Source organism: Geotrypetes seraphini, chromosome 1, assembly GCF_902459505.1.
Source record: "Geotrypetes seraphini chromosome 1, aGeoSer1.1, whole genome shotgun sequence".
Lineage (NCBI taxonomy): Eukaryota > Metazoa > Chordata > Amphibia > Gymnophiona > Dermophiidae > Geotrypetes > Geotrypetes seraphini.
This window is the reverse complement of record NC_047084.1, coordinates 129,950,393-129,971,863: the sequence shown is the minus strand read 5'-3', so window position 1 is coordinate 129,971,863 and position 21,471 is coordinate 129,950,393. Positions and strand designations below refer to the sequence as shown.

Below are 21,471 nucleotides of genomic sequence, written 5' to 3'. Positions count from 1 at the left end.
CGCTACAGGTGAGAGAGCCGGGCCGGGCGGTGCTGTCTGGCTCCCATTGCCCCTCCCCCCAAATAGCAGCACTCCCTCTCCCACTCTTCATCCAATAGCACTGCTCCCCCTCGGCTCCCACACTCCTCAAAGTGCTGCTCCCCTTCCTCTCACCTCCCCCACCCCTCATCTGGCAACATTGCTCCCAACCCCTCCCCCTTGATCCCACCCCCCTCATCTGGCAATGCTGTCTTCCTGCCCTCCCGTCTCCCACACACTTCAAAGTGCTGCTCCCTTTTCTCCCAGCTCCCCAACCCTCATCCTGCAAAACTTCTTACCCCGCCTCTCATCTGGCAGCAGGGGGGGATGCTGTACAGGGGGGAAGGGAGGGAAGGATAGAAAGATACTGCACAAGGGGATGGACGAGAGGGGAGAAAAGATGCTGCACATGTGGGGGAAAGAAAGGAAATAGGAAGAATTGGGATGGAAGAGAGGAAGGGAGAGATGATCATTGTACATGAAAAAAAAATAAAACCTCCCCAAAAATAAGACCTAGTGCCTTTTTTGGGCCCAAAATTAATATAAGACAGTGTCTTATTTTTGGGGAAGCATAGTAGTTCTAATATTATTATTATTCTGTAAGATCTCCCTGTACCCAACAATTCACCACTTTCTTTATTTCCCCATGTGCACCATCGCTTTTTCTCTCTCACTAAGACACCCATGCCCAACAATTTATTTTTATTCCTTCCCGACCTCAGCATCTTTTTCTTTCACTCTCTCCATTCTTCCATCCTATGTCCCAGGTTCATGCTCCCCTCTTTCCCTCCTTCTGTGTCCCAAGATCATGCCCCTTCCTCCTTTCTTCCTTCCTTCCTTCCATCCTTTGTCCGAAGTTTGTGCTCCTTTGCTTTCTTCTGTGTCCCAATGCTTTCTTCGGTGTCCCTTCCTGTGCCAATGTGCCCTATCTTCTTCCTCCTCCTTCTTTTTGTGTGCCAATGTGACCCTGTCATCCTTTCTTCTCTCTGTTCTGCATCCCAAATTTGTGTCTCCTTCCCTCCCTCCCGTGGGTGTTTACCTCTTCTGGCTGGCTCCCTCCACCCAGCTGCACTTCTCTTCACAAGGTTCCTACACACTGCCCATGGCTGACCCAGAGGGAAGGCTTCCAGGTCAGCCTCGGGCCGCATGCAGGAGCTGCTGCTTGCAGCTGAGAGGAAGCAGTCAACCAGAGGAGGTAAATGCCCGTGGGAGAGAGGAAGAGAGACACGAATTTGGGACACAGAACGGAGGGAAGGACGACAAGTGGCATTTTGAGACATGGAAGGGAGAGGCAGGACCTCAGTTCGTAAGTACAAAGTAAGTTGGACACTCTTAACCCAGGGACTGCCTGTAATAGATTTTATGCTGTTTTTTCCGTAATAGTTTATGAACTGCTAGGAGCATGTCCAAACATTTTTTAAAGCCTTTTACACTAACTGCTTTTACCACATCCTCTGGCAATGAACATGGAGAATGAAGACATACTTTCTCCAACTTCTTCTAGATGCACCACTTGCCTCCTAGTCTCCTAGTCTCCTAGTCCTCCTAGGAGGAGTGTGTGGCGCAGTGGTTAAAGCTACAGCCTCAGCTCCCTGGGGTTGTGGGTTCAAACCCTGCGCTGCTCCTTGTGATCCTGGGCAAGTCACTTAATCCTCCATAGCTCCAGGTACGTTAGATAGATTGTGAGCCCATCGGGACAGATAGGGAAAATACTTGAGTACCTGATTGTAAAACCGCTTAGATAACCTTGATAGGCGGTATATAAAATCCTAATAAAACTTGAAAACTTGAAACTTGAAAACTTTGTACCTTTGGAAAGAGTAAACAAACTATCATGTTTACCTGTTCCACTCCACTCACCTGTCCCTTTTCGAAGCTGTTCTGTAGTACATAGGATGTAGAGAATAGGCGAGGGAAAAAGATAAATTTCTGCAGCTGGTAGTTTGGGATGTTGCTTAGCAGTGTGGACATCTACTGTATTAGTTTGGCTGAATCTTTAAATAACAGTAGCATGATATGATAGTTATGCTTTGCTTTTTTTTTTTTTTTTACATCTGCTAGCTACTATCAGTGAGCACACCATGCTGCTGGAAGGGATAAATACTCGTCCACCTCCGACTGCTGTTAATTCCGGGCCTGTGAGTGGTGTTGAAATCATGAGGAAACTCTCTAAATGCCATGCCAACAATGATTCTGGTCTTAAAATAAAGGTACTGGCTCATTTCCCATCATGCTTAGAGTAGCCTTCACAAATGTGTGAGCTTCTGTCTTTACAGAAACTAACTATGCACTTGAACAAATATTGAATATTGAAAGCTTTTCTTTTTTTTGTCCTTAAATATTTTATTGTTTTCAGGTGGACTTTCTGGGACACCAGGCTGTTTGGTAGTACAAATTAATATCTGGATTTATGAATAAAAAACCAAAAACTGGTCTTCGGGCCATTTGGAGCATTGAGATTAAGCATCAAATTACTGCATCTCAATGGCCATGAATTTGGTCTTGGAGGATGAGATGTACAGTGTCTGCATCTATGAGACAAACTTGTTTTTTTTCTGTTACATAGAGCATTTTGGACCCCAGTTCGTTTACAGAAGTTGGATAGCTCTAGATCTAATAGATGCTGGCACTGTCATCTTGAAGTTGGGACTTTAGATCATTTGTTATTCCAATGTCCATTGATTTTGGCTTTTTGGAAATCAATATGGGGGTCAAATAAATTGTTTATTGGAAAAGCCGGTGGCATTATCGTGTGATACTGTATTGTTTGGCATATCAATGAGGGCTAAGAGTCAAATATCTTCTAACAATAATAAGCTTTTACTTATTATGACAGGGGTTGCCATACAACAGATTACGAAGAATTGGAATAGATTGAATTATAGTTTCTGGTGGAATTCTTTATGTCATATATATAAAGTGTGCCTTTTTGCAGATGATACCAAGATTTGTAACAGAGTAGACACCGAAGAGGGAGTGGAAAATATGAAAAAGGATCTGCAAAAGTTAGAGGAATGGTCTAATGCCTGGCAACTAAAATTCAATGCAAAGAAATGCAGAGTAATGCATTTGGGGATTAATAATAGGAAGGAACCGTATATGCTGGGAGGAGAGAAGCTGATATGCACGGACGGGGAAAGGGACCTTGGGGTGATAGTGTCCGAAGATCTAAAGGCGAAAAAACACTGTGACAAGGCAGTGGCTGCTGCCAGAAGGATTCTGGGCTGTATAAAGAGAGGCGTAGTCAGTAGAAGAAAGAAGGTGTTGATGCCCCTGTACAGGTCATTGGTGAGGCCCCACTTGGAGTATTGTGTTCAGTTTTGGAGACCGTATCTGGCGAAAGACGTAAGAAGACTTGAGGCGGTCCAGAGGAGGGCGACGAAAATGATAGGAGGCTTGCACCAGAAGACATATGAGGAGAGACTGGAAGCCCTGAATATGTATACCCTAGAGGAAAGGAGAGACAGGGGAGATATGATTCAGACGTTCAAATACTTAAAGGGTATTAACGTAGAACAAAATCTTTTCCAGAGAAAGGAAAATGGTAAAACCAGAGGACATAATTTGAGGTTGAGGGGTGGTAGATTCAGGGGCAATGTTAGGAAATTCTACTTTACGGAGAGGGTGGTGGATGCCTGGAATGCGCTTCCGAGAGAGGTGGTGGAGAGTAAAACTGTGACTGAGTTCAAAGAAGCGTGGGATGAACACAGAAGATTTAGAATCGGAAAATAATATTAAAGATTGAACTAGGCCAGTTACTAGGCAGACTTGTACGGTCTGTGTCTGTGTATGGCCGTTTGGAGGAGGATGGGCAGGGGAGGGCTTCAATGGCTGGGAGGGTGTAGATGGGCTGGAGTAAGTCTTAACAGAGATTTTGGCAGTTGGATCCCAAGCACAGTACCGGGTAAAGCTTTGGATTCTCGCCCAGAAATAGCTAAGAAGAAAAAAAAAAAAAAAAAAAAAAAAAAAATTTTAAATTGAATCAGGTTGGGCAGACTGGATGGACCATTCGGGTCTTTATCTGCCGTCATCTACTATGTTACTATGTTACTATAAAATGGAAAGAGTAATAGCCACACTGCAGGGGTATTTAAGAAAATTTCAGGATGTTTGGGAGCCTATAACAAATTATTGTAGCAAATGAATACTATTTTTCCCCTTAAATATGCCTTAAATATGTCTAAGGTGGGGGGAAGGGTAGGTAGATTTTGGTCTTTGTATAAATGTAAGGAATGTAAGGATGGGACTATAATATGTTTTTATGTGTTCAAATATTATTATTGATTATGGGGAGGGGGAGTTAAGTTTTAAATTGATTTTTTGCAGATTATTAAGTGTTGTATTTAAGTTAAAAATGTTTTTATTTGCTTATACACTTATTGTAAGTTCTAAAAATGAAGAAAGAATTTAAAAAAAAAATTTAATAAATACATAATATACAAAACAAGAGAACAAAACTATACAATAAATACAAAACATTAGTCCTGAAATTCTGTAAAAGCATCATGTTAACACACACAAAAAGTATATTAATTACAATATTTAAGCAAAGATTCCCAAATTTTATTACTTGCCCTCAAATTGCCACACACAACTGCAAGTATTTTTTTTTTCATATTTAGCATATAAACACACCAAATTCCACCAGTTATTGAAATTCAACTTAGAAGAATCTTTCCAATTAAAAAAAATTGGTTTAATAGTTATCATTACTAAATTTTTCAGAAATTGGGCTTTATTTGTGTCCAGTTCATCCAAAAATGATTAATCTATAAGATAATGGGTGTGAAAGAGAAAGCAACTCAGAAATGGATGACCAGACCTCTTATCCCAGTAGTCATCCACATAAGGGCATGTAAAAAGCATATGTTCCATAGTGCCAACCACCAAATTGCAGGTCCAACTAATATTCCTCTGATTGTTGTCAATTTTAGATAATTTTAATGGCGTCCACAAGGCTTTGTGCATGAGAAAAAGGATAGACAGCATTATGTCAGCTGAATGTAATGAGGATGTAATTGACAACTAAATCTTCTCCCATTGTGTCTCACTTGTTTGAAAACCCAGCTCAAATTCCCAAGTACTGTGGGTGCTTACAGGTGGTCAATTTCAAATGTTGGTACCATTTAGAGGCTGCTCCTTTATTGTTAAGCAAAGAAGAGCACAAAGGAATACAGTCTGGTTCACCAACTTTTAGCTTGTGGTTCAAGTGAGCCAACTTGATACAATGTAAAAGTTGGATCCATCTATAATGTTGGTTCTTGGGTAACCCATATTTATTAACCAGATCACAAAATGAAACCCAATCCTCATTATTTCTTTGTTATTGAATTTGCCAAATTCCAGCCTCCTTCTAAATCTTCCAATCAATTGTCATATTTGATATTTTATAATAGGGTTATTCCAATTCCTGAAATGCAGTCTTTGTAGCCACAAATATATTATTCAAATTTTGTTCACTACTAGATTTAATCATTTATATCCTGCCCTTACCCAAGGCGGGTTACAAAATAATACATAAGCAGTGCCTCCGCCGGGTCAGACCATAGGTCCATCCTGCCCAGCAGTCCGCTCCCGCGGCGGCCCAAACAGGTCACGACCTGTCTGAATCACCAGAAGGGGCCCCTTGCCACCTTGGTTTCTCATTAAAGTCCTATCTTCCCATCAAAGTCCTCACCCTCCGGTCTTGCCCATGGACGACCTGGTTGGCTTTCTATACTTATTACCTGGTTAGCTTTCTATACTTGTGTTACATCCCAGCATCTCTCTCAGTATCCCACGATCCCTTTATCCCTCAGGAATCCGTCCAATCCCTGTTTGAATACATGTACCGTATTCTGCCTGATCACGTCCTCCGGTAGCGCATTCCAAGTGTCCACGACCCTTTGGGTGAAGAAAAACTTCCTTGCATTTGTTTTGAACCTATCTCCCTTCAGTTTCTCTGAATGCCCCCTCGTACCTGTTGTCCCCCTCAGTCTGAAGAATCTGTCCCTATCCACCCTCTCTATGCCCCTCATGATCTTGAAGGTCTCTATCATATCTCCCCTGAGCCTCCTTTTTTCCAGAGAGAAGAGCCCCAGCCTATCCAACCTCTCGGCGTATGGGCAGTGTTCCAGCCCTCTTACCAGTTTCGTTGCTCTCCTTTGGACTCTCTCAAGTACCTCCATGTCCTTCTTGAGGTACAGCGACCAATATTGAACGCAGTATTCCAGATGTGGACGCACCATCGCTCGATACAATGGCATGATGACTTCCCGCGTCCTGGTTGTTATGCCCCTCTTTATGATGCCCAGCATCCTGTTGGCTTTTTTTGAGGCTGCTGCGCACTGTGCAGATGGCTTCAGTGATGCATCCACCAGCACACCCAAGTCTCTCTCAAGTCTGCTATCTCCCACCAATGCCCCCCCAATTTGTAGTTGAACAACGGGTTCTTTTTCCCTATATGCATGACCTTGCATTTTTCCACGTTAAAGCGCATTTGCCATTTGTTTGCCCAGTCTTCCAGCTTGTCCAGGTCCCTTTGCAGGTCCTCACACTCTTCCCTGGACCTAACTCTGCCGCACAGTTTGGTATCGTCTGCAAATTTTATAACCTCGCACTTTGCCTCCTTTTCCAGGTCATTGATAAATATGTTGAAGAATAACGGCCCCAGCACCGATCCCTGTGGCACACCGCTCGTGACTCCCCGCCAGTCAGAATATTGGCCCTTTACTCCGACCCTCTGCAGTCTACCCGACAACCAGTGCTTGATCCATCTGTGCACATCCCCTCCCACCCCGTGGTTCCACAGCTTCCTAAGCAGCCTTTCATGTGGCACCTTGTCGAAAGCCTTTTGAAAATCGAGGTAAATGATGTCTATGGGTTCCCCATTGTCCACCCGACTGCTTATTCCCTCAAAGAAGTACAGAAGGTTCGTTAGGCACGACCTTCCCTTACAGAATCCGTGCTGGCTAGTTCTCAGTAGGCCATTCCTCTCGATGTGTTCACAAATGCCGTCCTTGATCATAGCTTCCACCATCTTCCCTATTATTGAAGTCAGGCTCACCGGCCTGTAGTTCCCGGGGTCACCCCTCGATCCCTTCTTGAAGATAGGTGTGACATTCGCCAATTTCCAGTCCTCTGGTACCTCTCCAGTTTTCAAGGATAGATTGCAAACATGCTGGATTGTGCCCGCTATTTCTTGTCTTAATTCCTTCAGAACCCTTGGGTGGATCCCGTCCGGGCCCGTTGATTTGCCGCATTTTAACCTGTCTATCTGTTTGAGGACATCCTCCTTACTTACCTCTATGTGCTCCAATTTTTCGGCCTGTTCCGCATTCATGAGCTCCTCTGAGTCCGGTATATTAGATGTGTCTTCACTCGTTTAAACCGACGAGAAGAACGTGTTCAACCTCTCAGCTACCTCTTTATCCTCCTTAATCACTCCCTTCCTATCCCCATCATCCAACGGCCCCACCTCCTCTCTCGCTGGTCGCTTCCCCTTTACGTAACTGAAGAATGCCTTGAAGATTTTTGCCTCCCTGGCCAGCCCCTCCTCGTATTCCCCTTTTGCTTTTCTAACCTCTCGCTGGCATTCCTTTTGGTATTTCCTGTGTGCCTGGTGATTTTCCTCCGTTGAGTCCTTTTTCCATCTCCGGAAGGAAACTTTTTTGTCATTTATTGCCCTCTTTACTTCAGTTGACATCCAAACCGGGTCCTTTGACCGCTTGTTCTTGCAGCCTTTCCTGAAACTGGGGACGTACATTCTTTGTGCTTCCTGCAGGGTGTCCCTGAATAGGGTCCAGGCGCTTCCTACAGTCTCCATCCTAAAGATGTTTCTGAGCTTCCTCCTCACCATTTCCCTCATAGCAACATAGTTCCCTTTCCTGAAGTTGAGCGCAGTTGTTGCGGTCCTCCTTACTATGGGTGTCCCCCTTTCTAATGTGAATCTGATCGCGTTGTGATCACTGTTGCCTAGTGGTCCTCCCACTTCTACCCCTTTTGCAGGCCCCCCTAATCCGTTTAGGATGAGGTCAAGAGTAGCACCCCCCTCGCATCGGTTCCTTGACTAGTTGCTCCATGAAGCAGTCCCTCACAGCTTCTACAAATCCTGTTTCCCTAGTGCAGTTGGAGTGACCCGTACTCCAGTCTATCCCCGGGTAGTTGAAGTCCCCCATCACTGTTACACTTCCAGTCCTGCATTCCTGTCTTAGTTCAGCTTCCAAGTCGTGTCCGACAACTTCTGGCGTACCAGGTGGGCGATAGTACAGCCCCAGTTTTATGTCTGCACCCTTGTTTCTCGGCAATTTGACCCATAGCGATTCCAGCCCCTCTGCCTTTGTCGCCATATCCATCCCGACCGAGTAGATAGAGTCCTTTATATATAGTGCTATGCCTCCCCCCTTCTTGTGGGTCCTGTCCCTCCTGTAGAGCTTGTACCCCGGCAGCGCCACATCCCATTGATTTTCCTCTGTCCACCAGGTTTCTGTAATTCCAATTATATCCAGGTCCTCCCCCTTGGCCACGACTTCTAGTTCACCCATCTTGGCCATGAGGCTTCTTGCATTTGTGTATAAGCACCGCAGGTCCCGTCATTTTTGCTCCACCTCTGCATTTACCTGGGCCGCCTCCCCTTGAGTTTCGGGCAGTTCTCCCGTTCCCTGTGCTTCTGCTTTGCTCTCAGCCTGTACCCTCGTAACTTTCAGCTTCCCCATATTCCCGCCACCCCACTTCCCCGCTTTTCCTCTGGGTTTTCTAGCCCTACCGGCCCCTTCCTGGACTATCATCCCTTGAATCTCTGTTTGATCCCCCTCGCCTTGTGGCACCTCTATATTGCCCTCAGCTTTCGCCCTTGATATACATCAGCTCCAAACGAACAATACAACATAAATCACAAACAATAAAAATTAAATGGGCGACCAGCACCTCACTTTCATCCTAGGTTCAAAAATCAAACTTCATATTTCATTTGACAAAAAAGATGACGCTTAAAGTAATTGCTTAAAATTCTGCAAATTCTGTTGTTGACATATATATAAAGGGAGCCTATTTCATTCTCTTGGGCTAATACAACAGAATAAACTATCCCTAGACACTTTCCATCTTTAATAAATGGAATTTGCAATTGTGCAAGCCCTGCAGGTCAAAGTTGGCGAGACAGAACATATGGCAGAATGCTCTCGATCATACAATTTGGAGCCAAATTATGCAAACACATATAGACTGTTAATAACAACTTTAGGGCAACTGAAACCAATATAGACTCAAGTAGCATTCGGACACATGTTCCCGTCTCTCCAACCTAAACAATGTTCTAATTACTAAATTTTGTACAACCTGGAGAGCACACAAAGATGAAGCCGGTATACCCAGAAGCACCAAATTACAGTAATCAAGGCCTGAAAGAAGTACAATTAGACAAATAAGGCCTAAAACGACTTATCATACGAAGTTTGAAAAACACATTTCGTACTGTTACCTGTACTTGCCCTCTAAAGGTGAGCCCCCGAGTCCACAAGAACTCCTAAATACTTTACTTCCTGCACTTTCGGTATGGTTTCTTCCAATAACTTGAGAGCACCTGGGATATCAGAGCCCAGCGACCTCCCAATGCACATCACTTTCGTATGTTCAGCTTTAATCTATTGCAATCTATCCAGCTCATTATTTCTGTAACAACCATCTGCATCCGTGATAATGATGTATCAAAATCTGACGAGAACAAAAACACTGTGGAGAAGATGATGTTCAAGATGCAGGCTTTATTAAAAGTACAGTCCAATAATCCACATGAAGAAATGCCTAGGACCCAAAACCTTGGGGACTATGGACCAAACATAGTCCGTGTTTCGACAAAACTGTCTTCCTCAGGGGTCCCTGAAGGTCCTGCAATGAAAATTCATGGATCAAAGACTAGAAACAATCTTGGGCGAAACTACGCAGTTGAGAAATCCTCAAAGGCATAGAGTTTCGCCCATGATTGTTTCTAGTCTTTGATCCACAAATTTTCATATCAGGACATTCAGGGTTCCCTGAGGAAAACAGTTTTGTCGAAACACAGACCATGTTTGGTCCATAGTCCCCAAGGTTTTGGATCCTAGGTATTTCTTCATGTGGATTATTGGACTGTACTTTTAATAAAGCCTGCATCTTGAACATCATCTTGTCCACAGTGCTTTTGTTCTCGTCAGACTTCCAGTCTGTGGAGTACCAAGGGTCAACCTTTCGTTTGTGCTGCTGTATCAAAATCACCATCAACAGAGAGGAAGAGTTGAATGTCGTTGGCATAACCTCTGTAGGAGACTCCAAGTCTCAGGAGCAGCTTGCAAAGAGGCGTAAGATACAGATTAAATAGTGCTGCTGACAGAGCAGATCCCTGTGGAACCCCTGTCTAAACTGCCCTATAACAGGACAGTCTTCCATCAACTAAGACTTCCTGCTGTCTCCCACGCAAAAAAGATTCAAACCAGGACAACACTATTCCACTTACCCCACAGCTCTTCAATCTATCTAACAATATTGCGTAGTCAAGGATATCAAATACTGTGGAAACATCCCAAAAAGCCACCAAATATACTTTCCCACTGTCCAATCCACTTTGCATCTCGTCTAACATTGACACCAATGATGTCTCTGTGCTATAATGTTTCCGAAAAGCATACTGATGGTCATCAAGAATACAGTGCCATAACAGGCAAAGATGTCACATTTTACTTGCTAAGTTCCACTGTAAGTTGTCTTCATCTTCCCCCAAGATATGCAAAACTGTACTCAGACAATATGAATTTGTATAAAATAAGCATACTTGCTCCAGATCCATCCTTGCTATTTTCAGGCCTGAAACTGTAAATAAGTGTGTCCTGCATTGGCCCTATTTCTCAGCTACCAAAATACCATCAATACCTATTCAGCCCATCCTGATCTGTGTTGCTATATACGGGATACACAGTGTAGAAGTCCGTCCGTTATTGGCTTCACTTCCCCACTGCTGGAGCTGCCATCAAAGTTAACTCCAGCCCATCCTGATATACACAGCCTGTAGAAGTCCATCCGGCATCAGCTGGAGCTGCCATTTAAGCACCACTCCTGTGCACATAAAGTTATAGCTGTTGATCTTTTGTTTTGTATGGGTTCTAGCTTTCCATTTAGGGATCCTTTGTGTTTATCCCATTTATTTTTAACCCAGTCACGTTTTTGGTCTCCACCACTTCTACCAGGAGGGCTTTCCAGGCATCCACCGCTTGGATGAAAAAGTATTTCCTTACATAACTGCTAAGTAACCTCATATTATGTCCTCTGGTTTTACCACTTCTCCTTCTTTGGAAAAGATTTATTTGTAGATTAATACCATTCAAATATTTAAATGTCTATCATATTATATAACAACCAAAGCAATGTTTCTTCCATGCTGAAGGTGGAATACTGGATGTCATTGACTGAAAAGACTGGACAGCAGAAGTCCTTCTGTTAGCCTACAGTTTAGGAGAAGGATGACCCATAGAAAAATATGTAGAGCGTAATAGAAAAGGAAATGACAAGTGCTTGTGTTCTATACTTGGCAATAACCCGTATTCCTCAGATTCTCTATGTAGACATTCACCACCTACCACGGTGATCATGTGGCATCAAAAACAACTTCTCCATTGTTTAGGATTCACAAAAGTAAGGCTTTGCTGCTTAGGATTATTTTTCCAAGCAACTATTGTAAGATATTTTGTTTTGCAAGAGTTTGTTAATTTTGTTGTTACTCTTACAGGGTATTCATCCTTACCACTCCCTGAGTTACACAAGTGGAGATACAGCTACCGATTCCCCAGCACACATTAGCCACTCTGGAATGCTCGTTAAAGAAAGTCCGCGGAAAGAGAGTCTTCTCAGCTACTTGACTGGAAGCTTTCCTAGTCTGCACAATCTTCTGGAAGGGACGCCGCAAAGAAACGTCACAGCTGTGAAGAGCAGTTCCCTAACTAGAACAGGTAGAACTTTGCTCTTAGTTTGCTTATTAAATGGTGACCTTTTTAGATAATCTTCATAAGAGCTGTTGATCCTAAATAAAATTGTTTCCTCATTTTCTGTTTTAAAATGAATATTGCAGGAGTCATTGTCAATTGTTACCATTTCTAAATTCAGTCAGGGAAGCATAAACATGGCAGGCCATCTAAGTTAAGTGCCTTGTAGTGCACCTAACCTCTGTGATTATTTGCTACATCTAGGAATGTCCATTTACACCAGCCGTGGTATTGTGCAAATCTGTGCTCTTACCTACTTAACAAGCGTACATGCTCTTACAAAATGTGCTTGCTGCCTTCGCAATATGGAATTTAATGTTACAGAACTGCCCCCAGAAAGTGCACTATGACATTATAATGACTACATCAAACTTACTTTCAAACCTTTCAGGCCCTTACACTTCCCCTCTTGGCAGTTTCCTCCTGTTGCCTTCTACATCCAGCTGCATCAGAACCTAGACTGAGAAATAATGCTATATGTATTTAAAGCTACTTGGTGATTTTTTCCTAATTTATACCCCTTCTGCTTCCAGTGTTCCTACTCTGGACAGGCCAGATCACGTGCCTCATGAGCCATTGAGCTGTCCTCGAGCTCATTTTCTTTAAATTGAGAATTTCCATTAATACAAGCAATCATTTTAGCTCACATCATGGAGGAGGAATCATGAAAAATACAGGAAATAAAAAACTAACAATAGAAATCAAGACCTAAATCACTCTACCTGGACTATTTTACAAGGTGATTACACATTTATCCCTCTTAAAATTGTATTATTTAACTTTCTAACTGGTCTGGTTCAAAAAAGACAGAGCTCACTCCTGAAAAATTATCAAAACATTTAGAGGGGAATTTCAGAAAAAAAAGCTGTTCCAAGGGCTACCACTCTGGGTTTAAGCATCAAAAACTGTGTCTGCCTAGTTTGTGTAGCCCTTGATATATCAGGAAAACCCTAAAGTCCCCCCCCAAAAAAATAAAAAGCCCCCAAAACAGGAAATCTTTCTTCTTGAAGTAATTTTTCAAAACAAGAATTTTATCATCTTCAGAAGGAAAAACACCAAGAGTTTGGCCCTAGTGGATATATCACCTTGTGTAGATTCCAAGAAATCTATCAAATTCTCATGTCACACACGCTTGTCTGTCCAGACTGTGCACTTTGGAGAGTGAGGGAGATGATCCTCCTCCTCAACTTCTTTTATCTGGTGTGGTCTATGCAGCTGATGCCCTATATGACATTATACATGTCCTGGTTAAACCTTTAGCTTATTCAATTTTTGCCTGTAGAATGCTCTGGATCAGACAATGGGCTGATGATTCCACCTCTAAAGCTACTCTTGCCAGACTCCCTTTTAAGGAACAACTATTATATGGTAAAGTCCTGAATGATCTTATGAATTGCGTTGCCCCAAGAACCTGCCTGATAGTAGATCCAGAACCTCTAGAGGCTCAGGGTGCTCTAATTTTCATGACTCCAGGCACTCTCGACACTATTCCAGTTCCACATTGAGTTTCAAGTTTATTTGTAATTTGATATACTAACCATCACAAGTATCTGGTCGGTTTACAATAATAAAAAAAAAAAATAAGATATTTAAAATTGCATTAATCGCTAAGAAAAAAAAAAAATGACAAAGACATAATTGAGACAAGTGGGTGAAATTTTCACGGAGGTAAAGGCAGAGGTTTGTCAGATCCAGGGGTAACCAGGCCTCCACTTCCTGTGCTGCTCCATCTACCAAGAAACTGCAATGATGCCAAGCTGAGGGAAACCCCTCTTCATATAGGGGGCAGACTCTTGGCGTAATCTGCAAAGCTGGGTTCAGATTTCATCTGACTGTTGGGTGCTAGACATTATTCAGTCTAGTTACAAGCTGGAATTTGCTAATGGCTTCTAATGGATTGGTTTGTGGATTCTCCTGCAGGATGCCTGGAAAAGGCAGTCAAAGTACAAGCCACTTTGAGAAGGTAACTCTGATATTCAGGCCATAAAGCCTGTATCGCCCAAAGACTTGGGCTGAGGGAGATACTCAATATACTTTATAGTGCCAAAGAAAAAGCTCCGATGATTGGAGACCTATTCTAGACCTTATTCACGTGAATGCAGCGCTCAGAGTTCCGCACTTTCGAATAGAGACGATTCGCTCTGTCATAGTGGCGGTAACCCCAGGAGAGTTCCTAGCCTCTCTGCATCTTACAGAGGCCTACTTGCCTAGCCCTATTTTCCCAGACCACAGAAGGTTTCTCAGATTTCATGTTCTGGAAAATCATTATCAATTTTCAGCTCTACCTTTGGCCTGGCGACAGCTGCTCACACCTTCACCAAGTCATGGTTGTGTTAACAGCTTACCTGCATAAGATGGGTCTGCAAGTGCATCCCTACCTGAATGACTGGCTGATTCAGAGCCCCCTCGTTCTCCAAGGGTCAGCACACAGTGGATCAGGTTATCCGAGTACTGGAGGACCTGGGTTGGATTGTAAATTATTGAAAGAGCATTTTTTTTTTTTTTGTAAATAATTTTTATTAACAAATGCAACACAGAAGATACAGAAATCCAACGATACAAGGACACAAGGTCCAAAAAGAGGGAATATAAATCGAACTGTAAAACGAGCAGGCAATCACATAAAAGAAAAATGGGCCGGACGAGCTCTGTACCCTCCAGTCGCAATCCGCAAATTTTTTATGTAAATAAAGAACAGGAGCAACTCCCCCAATCATACCACAAATGCACTAACTCCAGACACTCCATACAATCCACAACAAACGCTCCACATACACCCCCTCCCACACACACCAACACACACCTTTCATAGTGAACTGCACCAAAAGTCCCTAAACAGGAAGAAAGAGAGAAGAACGAGAAAAGAAAGAGAAAAAGAGAGGAGAAAGAGAAAGAACTGTGGATTCAAGAGAGAGAATCCAGCTGTGCCACTGAAAGAGCATTTTAACATCGACTCAATCCCTGGAGTACCTGGGAGTCTTGTTTGACACAGCTACTAGCTGAATCTATCTGCCAGAGGCACACAGAGAGAAGTTGTGCTCTCAGATTTCTTCTCTCTTGTACAATTCAACTCCATCGGCTGGGACTATCTTCAAGTCTTGGGGTTCATGAAGGCCACAATAGATGTAGTGCCTTGGGTGATAGCCCACATGCGACCTCTCTAGAACACATTACTTTCCCGCTGGTCTCCACAGGCGGACACCTTACAGGAACCTGAGCTCCCTTCAGTTATTCCGCAAACAACTGAAAACCTGGCTTTTCAGCAAATTGTAGCTCTATCCTTCCCCCCTTTCTCTCCCCCCTTCTACACATAAGTTCATGTAATCCTTTTTCTTCTTCTCTACCCACTATTTTAAGTTCTTGTAAACCGTGTCGAGCTCCATTCTCATGGAGATGATACGGTATATAAACTTAAGGTTTAGATTAGATTAGATTAGAAGTCTCTGCCCTGGATGCTAGAAGCTCGAGCCAGCATGGATTGGTGGCTCCATCCTCAGCTTCTCTCCAAGGGTATGCCTCTGCGAATTGCTTCCTAGGTGGTCATAATGACAGATGCCAGTCTCCTGTGCTGGGGAGACCATTGCAACCATTGTCCAACTCAGAGACATTGGATACCCTCTCAGAAAAAGTGGTTGATCAACAGGCTGGGACTGCATACCATTTGGTTGGCTCTGGTGAAATTGCAGAAGACTCTTGAAGGTCAAGCAATCAGAGACTTCTCCGACAATGCTACACACAAGAGTGTGTCTGGAAGCCCACATGCTCTTTCACGGGCGGAGTATCATTTCCAGGTACTATCGGCAGCGCATGTTGCAGGCGTGGACAGTATTCAAGCTGACTTCCTCAGCAGACAGATCTTGGATCTGGGCAAGTGGATGCTGTCAATGTCAGTGTTTCATGCCATTGTTCAGCGCTGGAGTCATCCCCACCTCGACCTCATGGAGATGGTGAAAAACAAGAAAGCAGTCAGATTTTTCAGTTGAAAATTCGAACCCTGAAGCGAGGGTTTAGACGCTGTAGTCCAGCAGTAGCCTAAGGACTTCTGTTGTATATCTTCCCTCCTTGGCCCATGATAGGCCGAGTTCTTCAACAGATTGCAAATCATCAGTGAAGAGTCATTCTGGTGGCTCCAGATTGGCCTCGCAGGCTTTGATGTGCAGATCTGATGCATCTTTAAGCAGGCCATGGTCTCTGGTTGCAGAAAGGAGGTGCATCTGGACCTCCTTTCACAGTATGCATGGAGGACCTGGATTGCTTTGCTTTTACGGCATGGCTCTTGAGCGCAAAGCATTACAGCGCAAAGGGTATTCATTTTCAAGTATAAGAAGTATACTGCAGTCTCTGCGTGCACTAAAGTTTGGAAGACCTTCCAGCATTGGTGCATCCTAGAACATTTGGAGCCGGTTTCAGTTTCAGTTTCAGTAGTGTTAGCCTTTCTCCAAGCAGGCCTTAACAAGGGCCTAACTGTGGCTTCGCATTGGGTTCAAGTTACTGGGCTCTCTTGTTTCAGAGTTTGGGACTGTAGATTTACGCTGGTGTCTCATCTAAACATCGCCAGTTTTCTGAAGGGTTGCCTCCCCATTAGGCCATCGTTCCCTCTGTGGGACCTTAATGTAGTTCTGCAAGGCCTCACCAAAGCTCCTTTCAAGCCACTAGAAGAAGCATTCCTCTTGGACTTAACGCTAAAGATGTTTTTCTGGTAGCAGTAACCTCAACGCAATGAATCTCAGAACTCCAGGCTCTTTCTTGTAGAGAACCTTTCCTTAAGGTATCAGAGACTGGAATCTCCTTATGCACTGTTCCTTTTTTTCTGCCGAAGGTGATTTCGGCTTTTCATGTTACCCAACTTTGAAGTAGGCCAGAAGGAAACCATCAGTTGTTATCACCAATCATACCATAATAGATAGCTGGGACAGACTTAATAATATCACAATAGAGATACAGACCAGGGCTCTGTAACCCCAGCCTAGCCACCAGTGGTGTGCTTCAAGGTTCTGTTCTTGTACCTATTCAGGTTTATTTAAAAATTTGATATACCGCCTTATTAAAATTCAAAGTAGTTTTAAATAATATAAGAATAAAGTATAATAAGAACATACATTAGAAACAAATAACAAACTGTGCTACAAACAATCAAACGCACTGACAAACATTAACTTACCGATACAGGATGGAAATGGGCAGAAATACAATTTATATAAAGAGGAAGAGGGACCAAAACAAAAGGAAGAGGAACAAAATATGAATAGTCTAGAACACAGGTGTCAAAGTCGGTCCTCGAGGGCCGGAATCCAGTCGGGTTTTCAGGATTTCCCCAATGAATCTGCATGAGATCTATTTGCATGCACTGCTTTCAATGCATATTCATTGGGGAAATCCAGAAAACCCGACTGGATTCCGGCCCTCGAGGAGGGACTTTGACACCCCTGGTCTAGAATAAAGTAAAATAAGCTAAAGTGATTAAAAAATGGCAAGGAACAGATTTCCATTGCTGTCCTTAGAAGGACTATTATACAACATATGCGTCTTTAAAAAGAAAAGCCTTCAAGTTACTTTTAAATTTGTCAAGGGATGTAATTTCTCTTATATAATTTGGTACTGAATTCCAGATGGTAGGGGCTGTAATATTTTTATAAACGATATTGCTGCAGGGCTATCGGGTAAGATTTGCCTCTTTGCAGATGATACCAAAATCTGCAATAGAGTAGACACCCAGGATGGTGTGAATACCAAGAAGAATGGTCTGAAATTTGGCAGCTAAAATTTAATGCAAAGAAATGCAAGGCCATGCATTTGGGATGCAAAAACCCGAGGAAACGGTACAGTTTCGGGGTGAAGAACTTATGTGAGCGGGACTTGGGTGTGATTGTAAGTGATGATCTTAAGATGGCCAAACAGGTTGAAAAGGTGCCGGCGAAAGCTAGATCATTAGAGTTTTAAGAAATTGATAAAAACTAAATTGATAAAAATCTTTCAAAAAGTGGCCTAATTAGGTACTTGGACGATCAAAAAGACAGATTGTCTAAGTACCGATAATCAATGCTGGTTTTAGACGTATCTAAAATCAGCTTAGGCCTTTACCCTGCCCCTGAACACCTAGAGCAAAAAGGGGTATTATCCCAGGACAAGCAGGCAGCATATTCTTAACACATGGGTGACGTCACCGACGGAGCCCTCGGTACGGACCTTTTTAACTAGAAGTTTCTAGTTGGCCGCACCGCGCGTGCGCGAGTGCCTTCCCGCCCGATGGAGGAGTGCGTGGTCCCCAGTTTCTTCGTTTCCGCGGAGCGAAGAAGACGCGTGTGTTTTTTCAACGGCCGTTGAAACCACTTTTTTGCCTTCCCGCTCGCGCTTTTTTCCTTATTTTTTCTTTCTTTACCTTCGGGTTTACTTTTTTCTTTGATTTGCAAAAAAAAAAAAAAAAAAAAACTTTGCTTTTTCCCTTTTTCTTTCGTTTTGCCCCGGCGGGGCCTGTTGCCAGTATACAGGCCTCGGGCTTCGATTTTGCGGAGGCTATCTTCCCCTTCATGCCCCCGCAGGTCGGTTTTAAGAAGTGCCAGCGGTGTGCACGCCCGATCTCCTTAACTGACCCACACAATTGGTGTTTGCAGTGTCTGGGTCCGGAGCATCGGGCGGATTCCTGCACCCGCTGTGCCACTCTTAAAAAGAGAACTCTTAAAAACCGAAGAATCCAACAAACTCTTCTCTTCGGTACCGAGTCGGCGATGGACTCCTCACCTTCAACGGCGGTACCTCAAAAATCGGCACCGTCTACCTCGACACCGACCGACCCCGCATCGGCGCCGCTGGCGCCAGGTAAGCCGGCTAAGAAGCCTTCCTCTTCCCTCGAGCGCCCTCCAGCTACGGTGACGACACCGTCCTTACCGGCATCGCACCGGTCCCGCAAACGCTCCGCCCCGATCTCGGTGAGTGCCTCATCATCGGCCTCCTCATCGCCGGGGCGTGGAGCGGCATCTAAGGAACCGAAGAAAAAGAAAGCGGTTCCGATGCCACCCCTCGATGACCGTATCTCGGCCATCTTAAAGGCTCAACTCCAGGAGCAGTTGAAGAAACAACTTGAACAACTGTTGCCCACTATCCTGGCACCGCTCCTTCCGGTACCAGACCGGCCCGAGCCCCGTACCGAGCCCCCGGTGTCCACCCCTTCGGTACCGGTGAACACCTCCATGCCGATCCTTTCGGCCCAACAACTTCATGGCGATCCAGTGGTTCATTCTCAGGCCACATTGGATCCTCCTCGGCACCAGGCGGTACGGCACTCTTCTCGGGACCGAGATAGACGCCGGTCGTCCTCCCCTGGTACCGTTTCGGTGCGCTCTGGAAAATCTTTGTCCAAGACTCGCCATACCGCGCCCTCCACCCCGGTGTCTCGACATGCACCAGAGGTCAGGGACCCTGACTTATGGGAGGACACTCCTCTCGGTACCGAGGAGGATCCCTCCTCATCTGATGAGGAACCATCGGCACCCGATGCCACCTCCAAACCAGAGCAGTCCTCTTTTTCTAAATTTCTGAGAGAAATGTCTGCTGCCCTGTCACTTCCTCTAGAATCTGACTCAAAAAAGTCTCAGGCCTTTCTAGAGGCCTTAGACTTTGAGCAACCTCCTAAGGAGTTCCTCAAGCTTCCCGTGCATGACATCCTACGGGAAACGTTCTATAAAAACTTGGAAAATCCCCTCACGGTACCGGGAGCCCCCCGTAAACTGGACAACCTTTACCGTGTCATTCCTATTCCTGGATTCGACAAATCTCAATTGCCCCATGAGTCCCTTCTGGTGGAATCCACCTTAAAAAAGACTCAGGGCTCCAGTGTCTATGCCTCTACCCCTCCTGGCAGAGAAGGTAAGACCATGGACAAGTTTGGCAAGAGGCTTTACCAGAATGCCATGCTTGCCAACAGGGCAAACAACTATTCCTTCCATTTTTCTTTCTATCTGAAACATTTGGTCCAACAACTGTCTGCCCTCCAGAAGTACCTTCCTGAGCGCAAGGTCCCGTTATTCCAACAACACATCTCTGGTCTTCTCCAGATGCGAAAATATATGGTCCGCTCAATATACGACTCCTTCGAGCTCACCTCTCGGGCCTCTGCCATGGCCGTAGCCATGCGTCGCTTAGCCTGGCTCAGAGTCTCCGACCTGGACATCAACCACCAGGATCGTTTGGCCAACGCCCCCTGTCTCGGGGATGAACTCTTTGGAGAGTCACTGGATTCCACCACCCAGAAACTCTCGGCCCATGAGACCAGGTGGGACACCCTAATCAAGCCGAAAAAGAAGGCTCCGCCTGCTCGACCCTATAGGCCTCAATCATCTTACCAGCGGAGGTTCTCAGCCAGGCCACTCAATCCGCCTCCTCAACAATCTCGGCGACCCCGTCAACAGCAGCACCATGCCCAGGCTCGATCTCAGGCCACTCAACCCTCTAAGCCTTCTCAGCCTGCTAAACAATCTCAGCCCTTTTGACTCTTCTCTCCAGGGCATAGCCAGTCATCCACCCTCGCTGCCTCTTCCACAGCCTATAGGGGGTCGTCTCACCATTTTCTCAAGCCGTTGGGAAGTCATCACGTCAGACCAGTGGGTCCTCAACATCATCCGCCACGGCTACTCTCTCAACTTCCAGACTCTTCCACCGGACAACCTTCCCGTAGAGTCTGCTTCTCACTCCTCTCAAACCCCCCTCCTCCTGAGGGAGGTTCAATCCCTCCTCCTTCTCAATGCCATCGAAGAAGTACCTCCAGATCAAAGGGGTCAGGGATTCTACTCCCGCTACTTCCTTGTACCCAAAAAGACGGGAGACCTCCGTCCCATTCTCGATCTCAGGGACCTCAACAAGTGTCTGGTCAAGGAAAAGTTCAGGATGCTCTCCCTTGCCACACTTTACCCTCTTCTTTCTCAACACGACTGGCTATGTTCCCTGGACCTCAAAGAGGCCTACACTCACATCTCCATCCATCAGAACTCTCGCCGCTACCTGCGGTTCCAGGTACTACACCACCACTACCAGTACAAAGTACTACCATTTGGCCTCGCTTCCTCCCCCAGAGTCTTCACCAAATGCCTGATAGTGGTGGCGGCCTTCCTCAGGTCTCACAACCTCCAGGTGTTCCCCTACTTGGACGATTGGTTGGTGAAAGCACCTTCATCTCAACTCGTGCTACAAGCTACTCATCACACCATCTCTCTCCTCCACCTCCTGGGGTTCGAGATCAACTACCCCAAGTCGCATCTGCTCCCCACCCAGCGACTTCAATTCATCGGAGCAGTCCTGGACACCACGCTGATGAGGGCCTTTCTCCCCTCAGATCGCAAGCAGACCCTGCTCCATCTCTGCCGTCAGGTACTCATGCATCCCTCCATTCCTGCCCGACAGATGATGGTCCTCCTGGGTCACATGGCCTCGACGGTGCATGTCCTTCCTCTGGCGCGACTCCACCTTAGGACAC

At 45.0% G+C, this 21,471-nt stretch overlaps 1 protein-coding gene across 9 annotated transcripts in view; it reads left to right on the top strand.

Moving 5' to 3' along the window:
- Positions 1 to 21,471, top strand: part of KIAA1109 (KIAA1109 ortholog) — a 908,505-nt gene that overhangs the window by 429,240 nt on the left and 457,794 nt on the right. For all 9 annotated transcript variants that reach the window (XM_033938537.1, XM_033938601.1, XM_033938589.1 and 6 more), the window contains exons 41-42: positions 2,080 to 2,228; positions 11,753 to 11,972. In XM_033938537.1, coding sequence (XP_033794428.1) covers positions 2,080 to 2,228; positions 11,753 to 11,972 — 369 coding nt within the window. The remainder of the gene's footprint in view (positions 1 to 2,079; positions 2,229 to 11,752; positions 11,973 to 21,471) is intronic.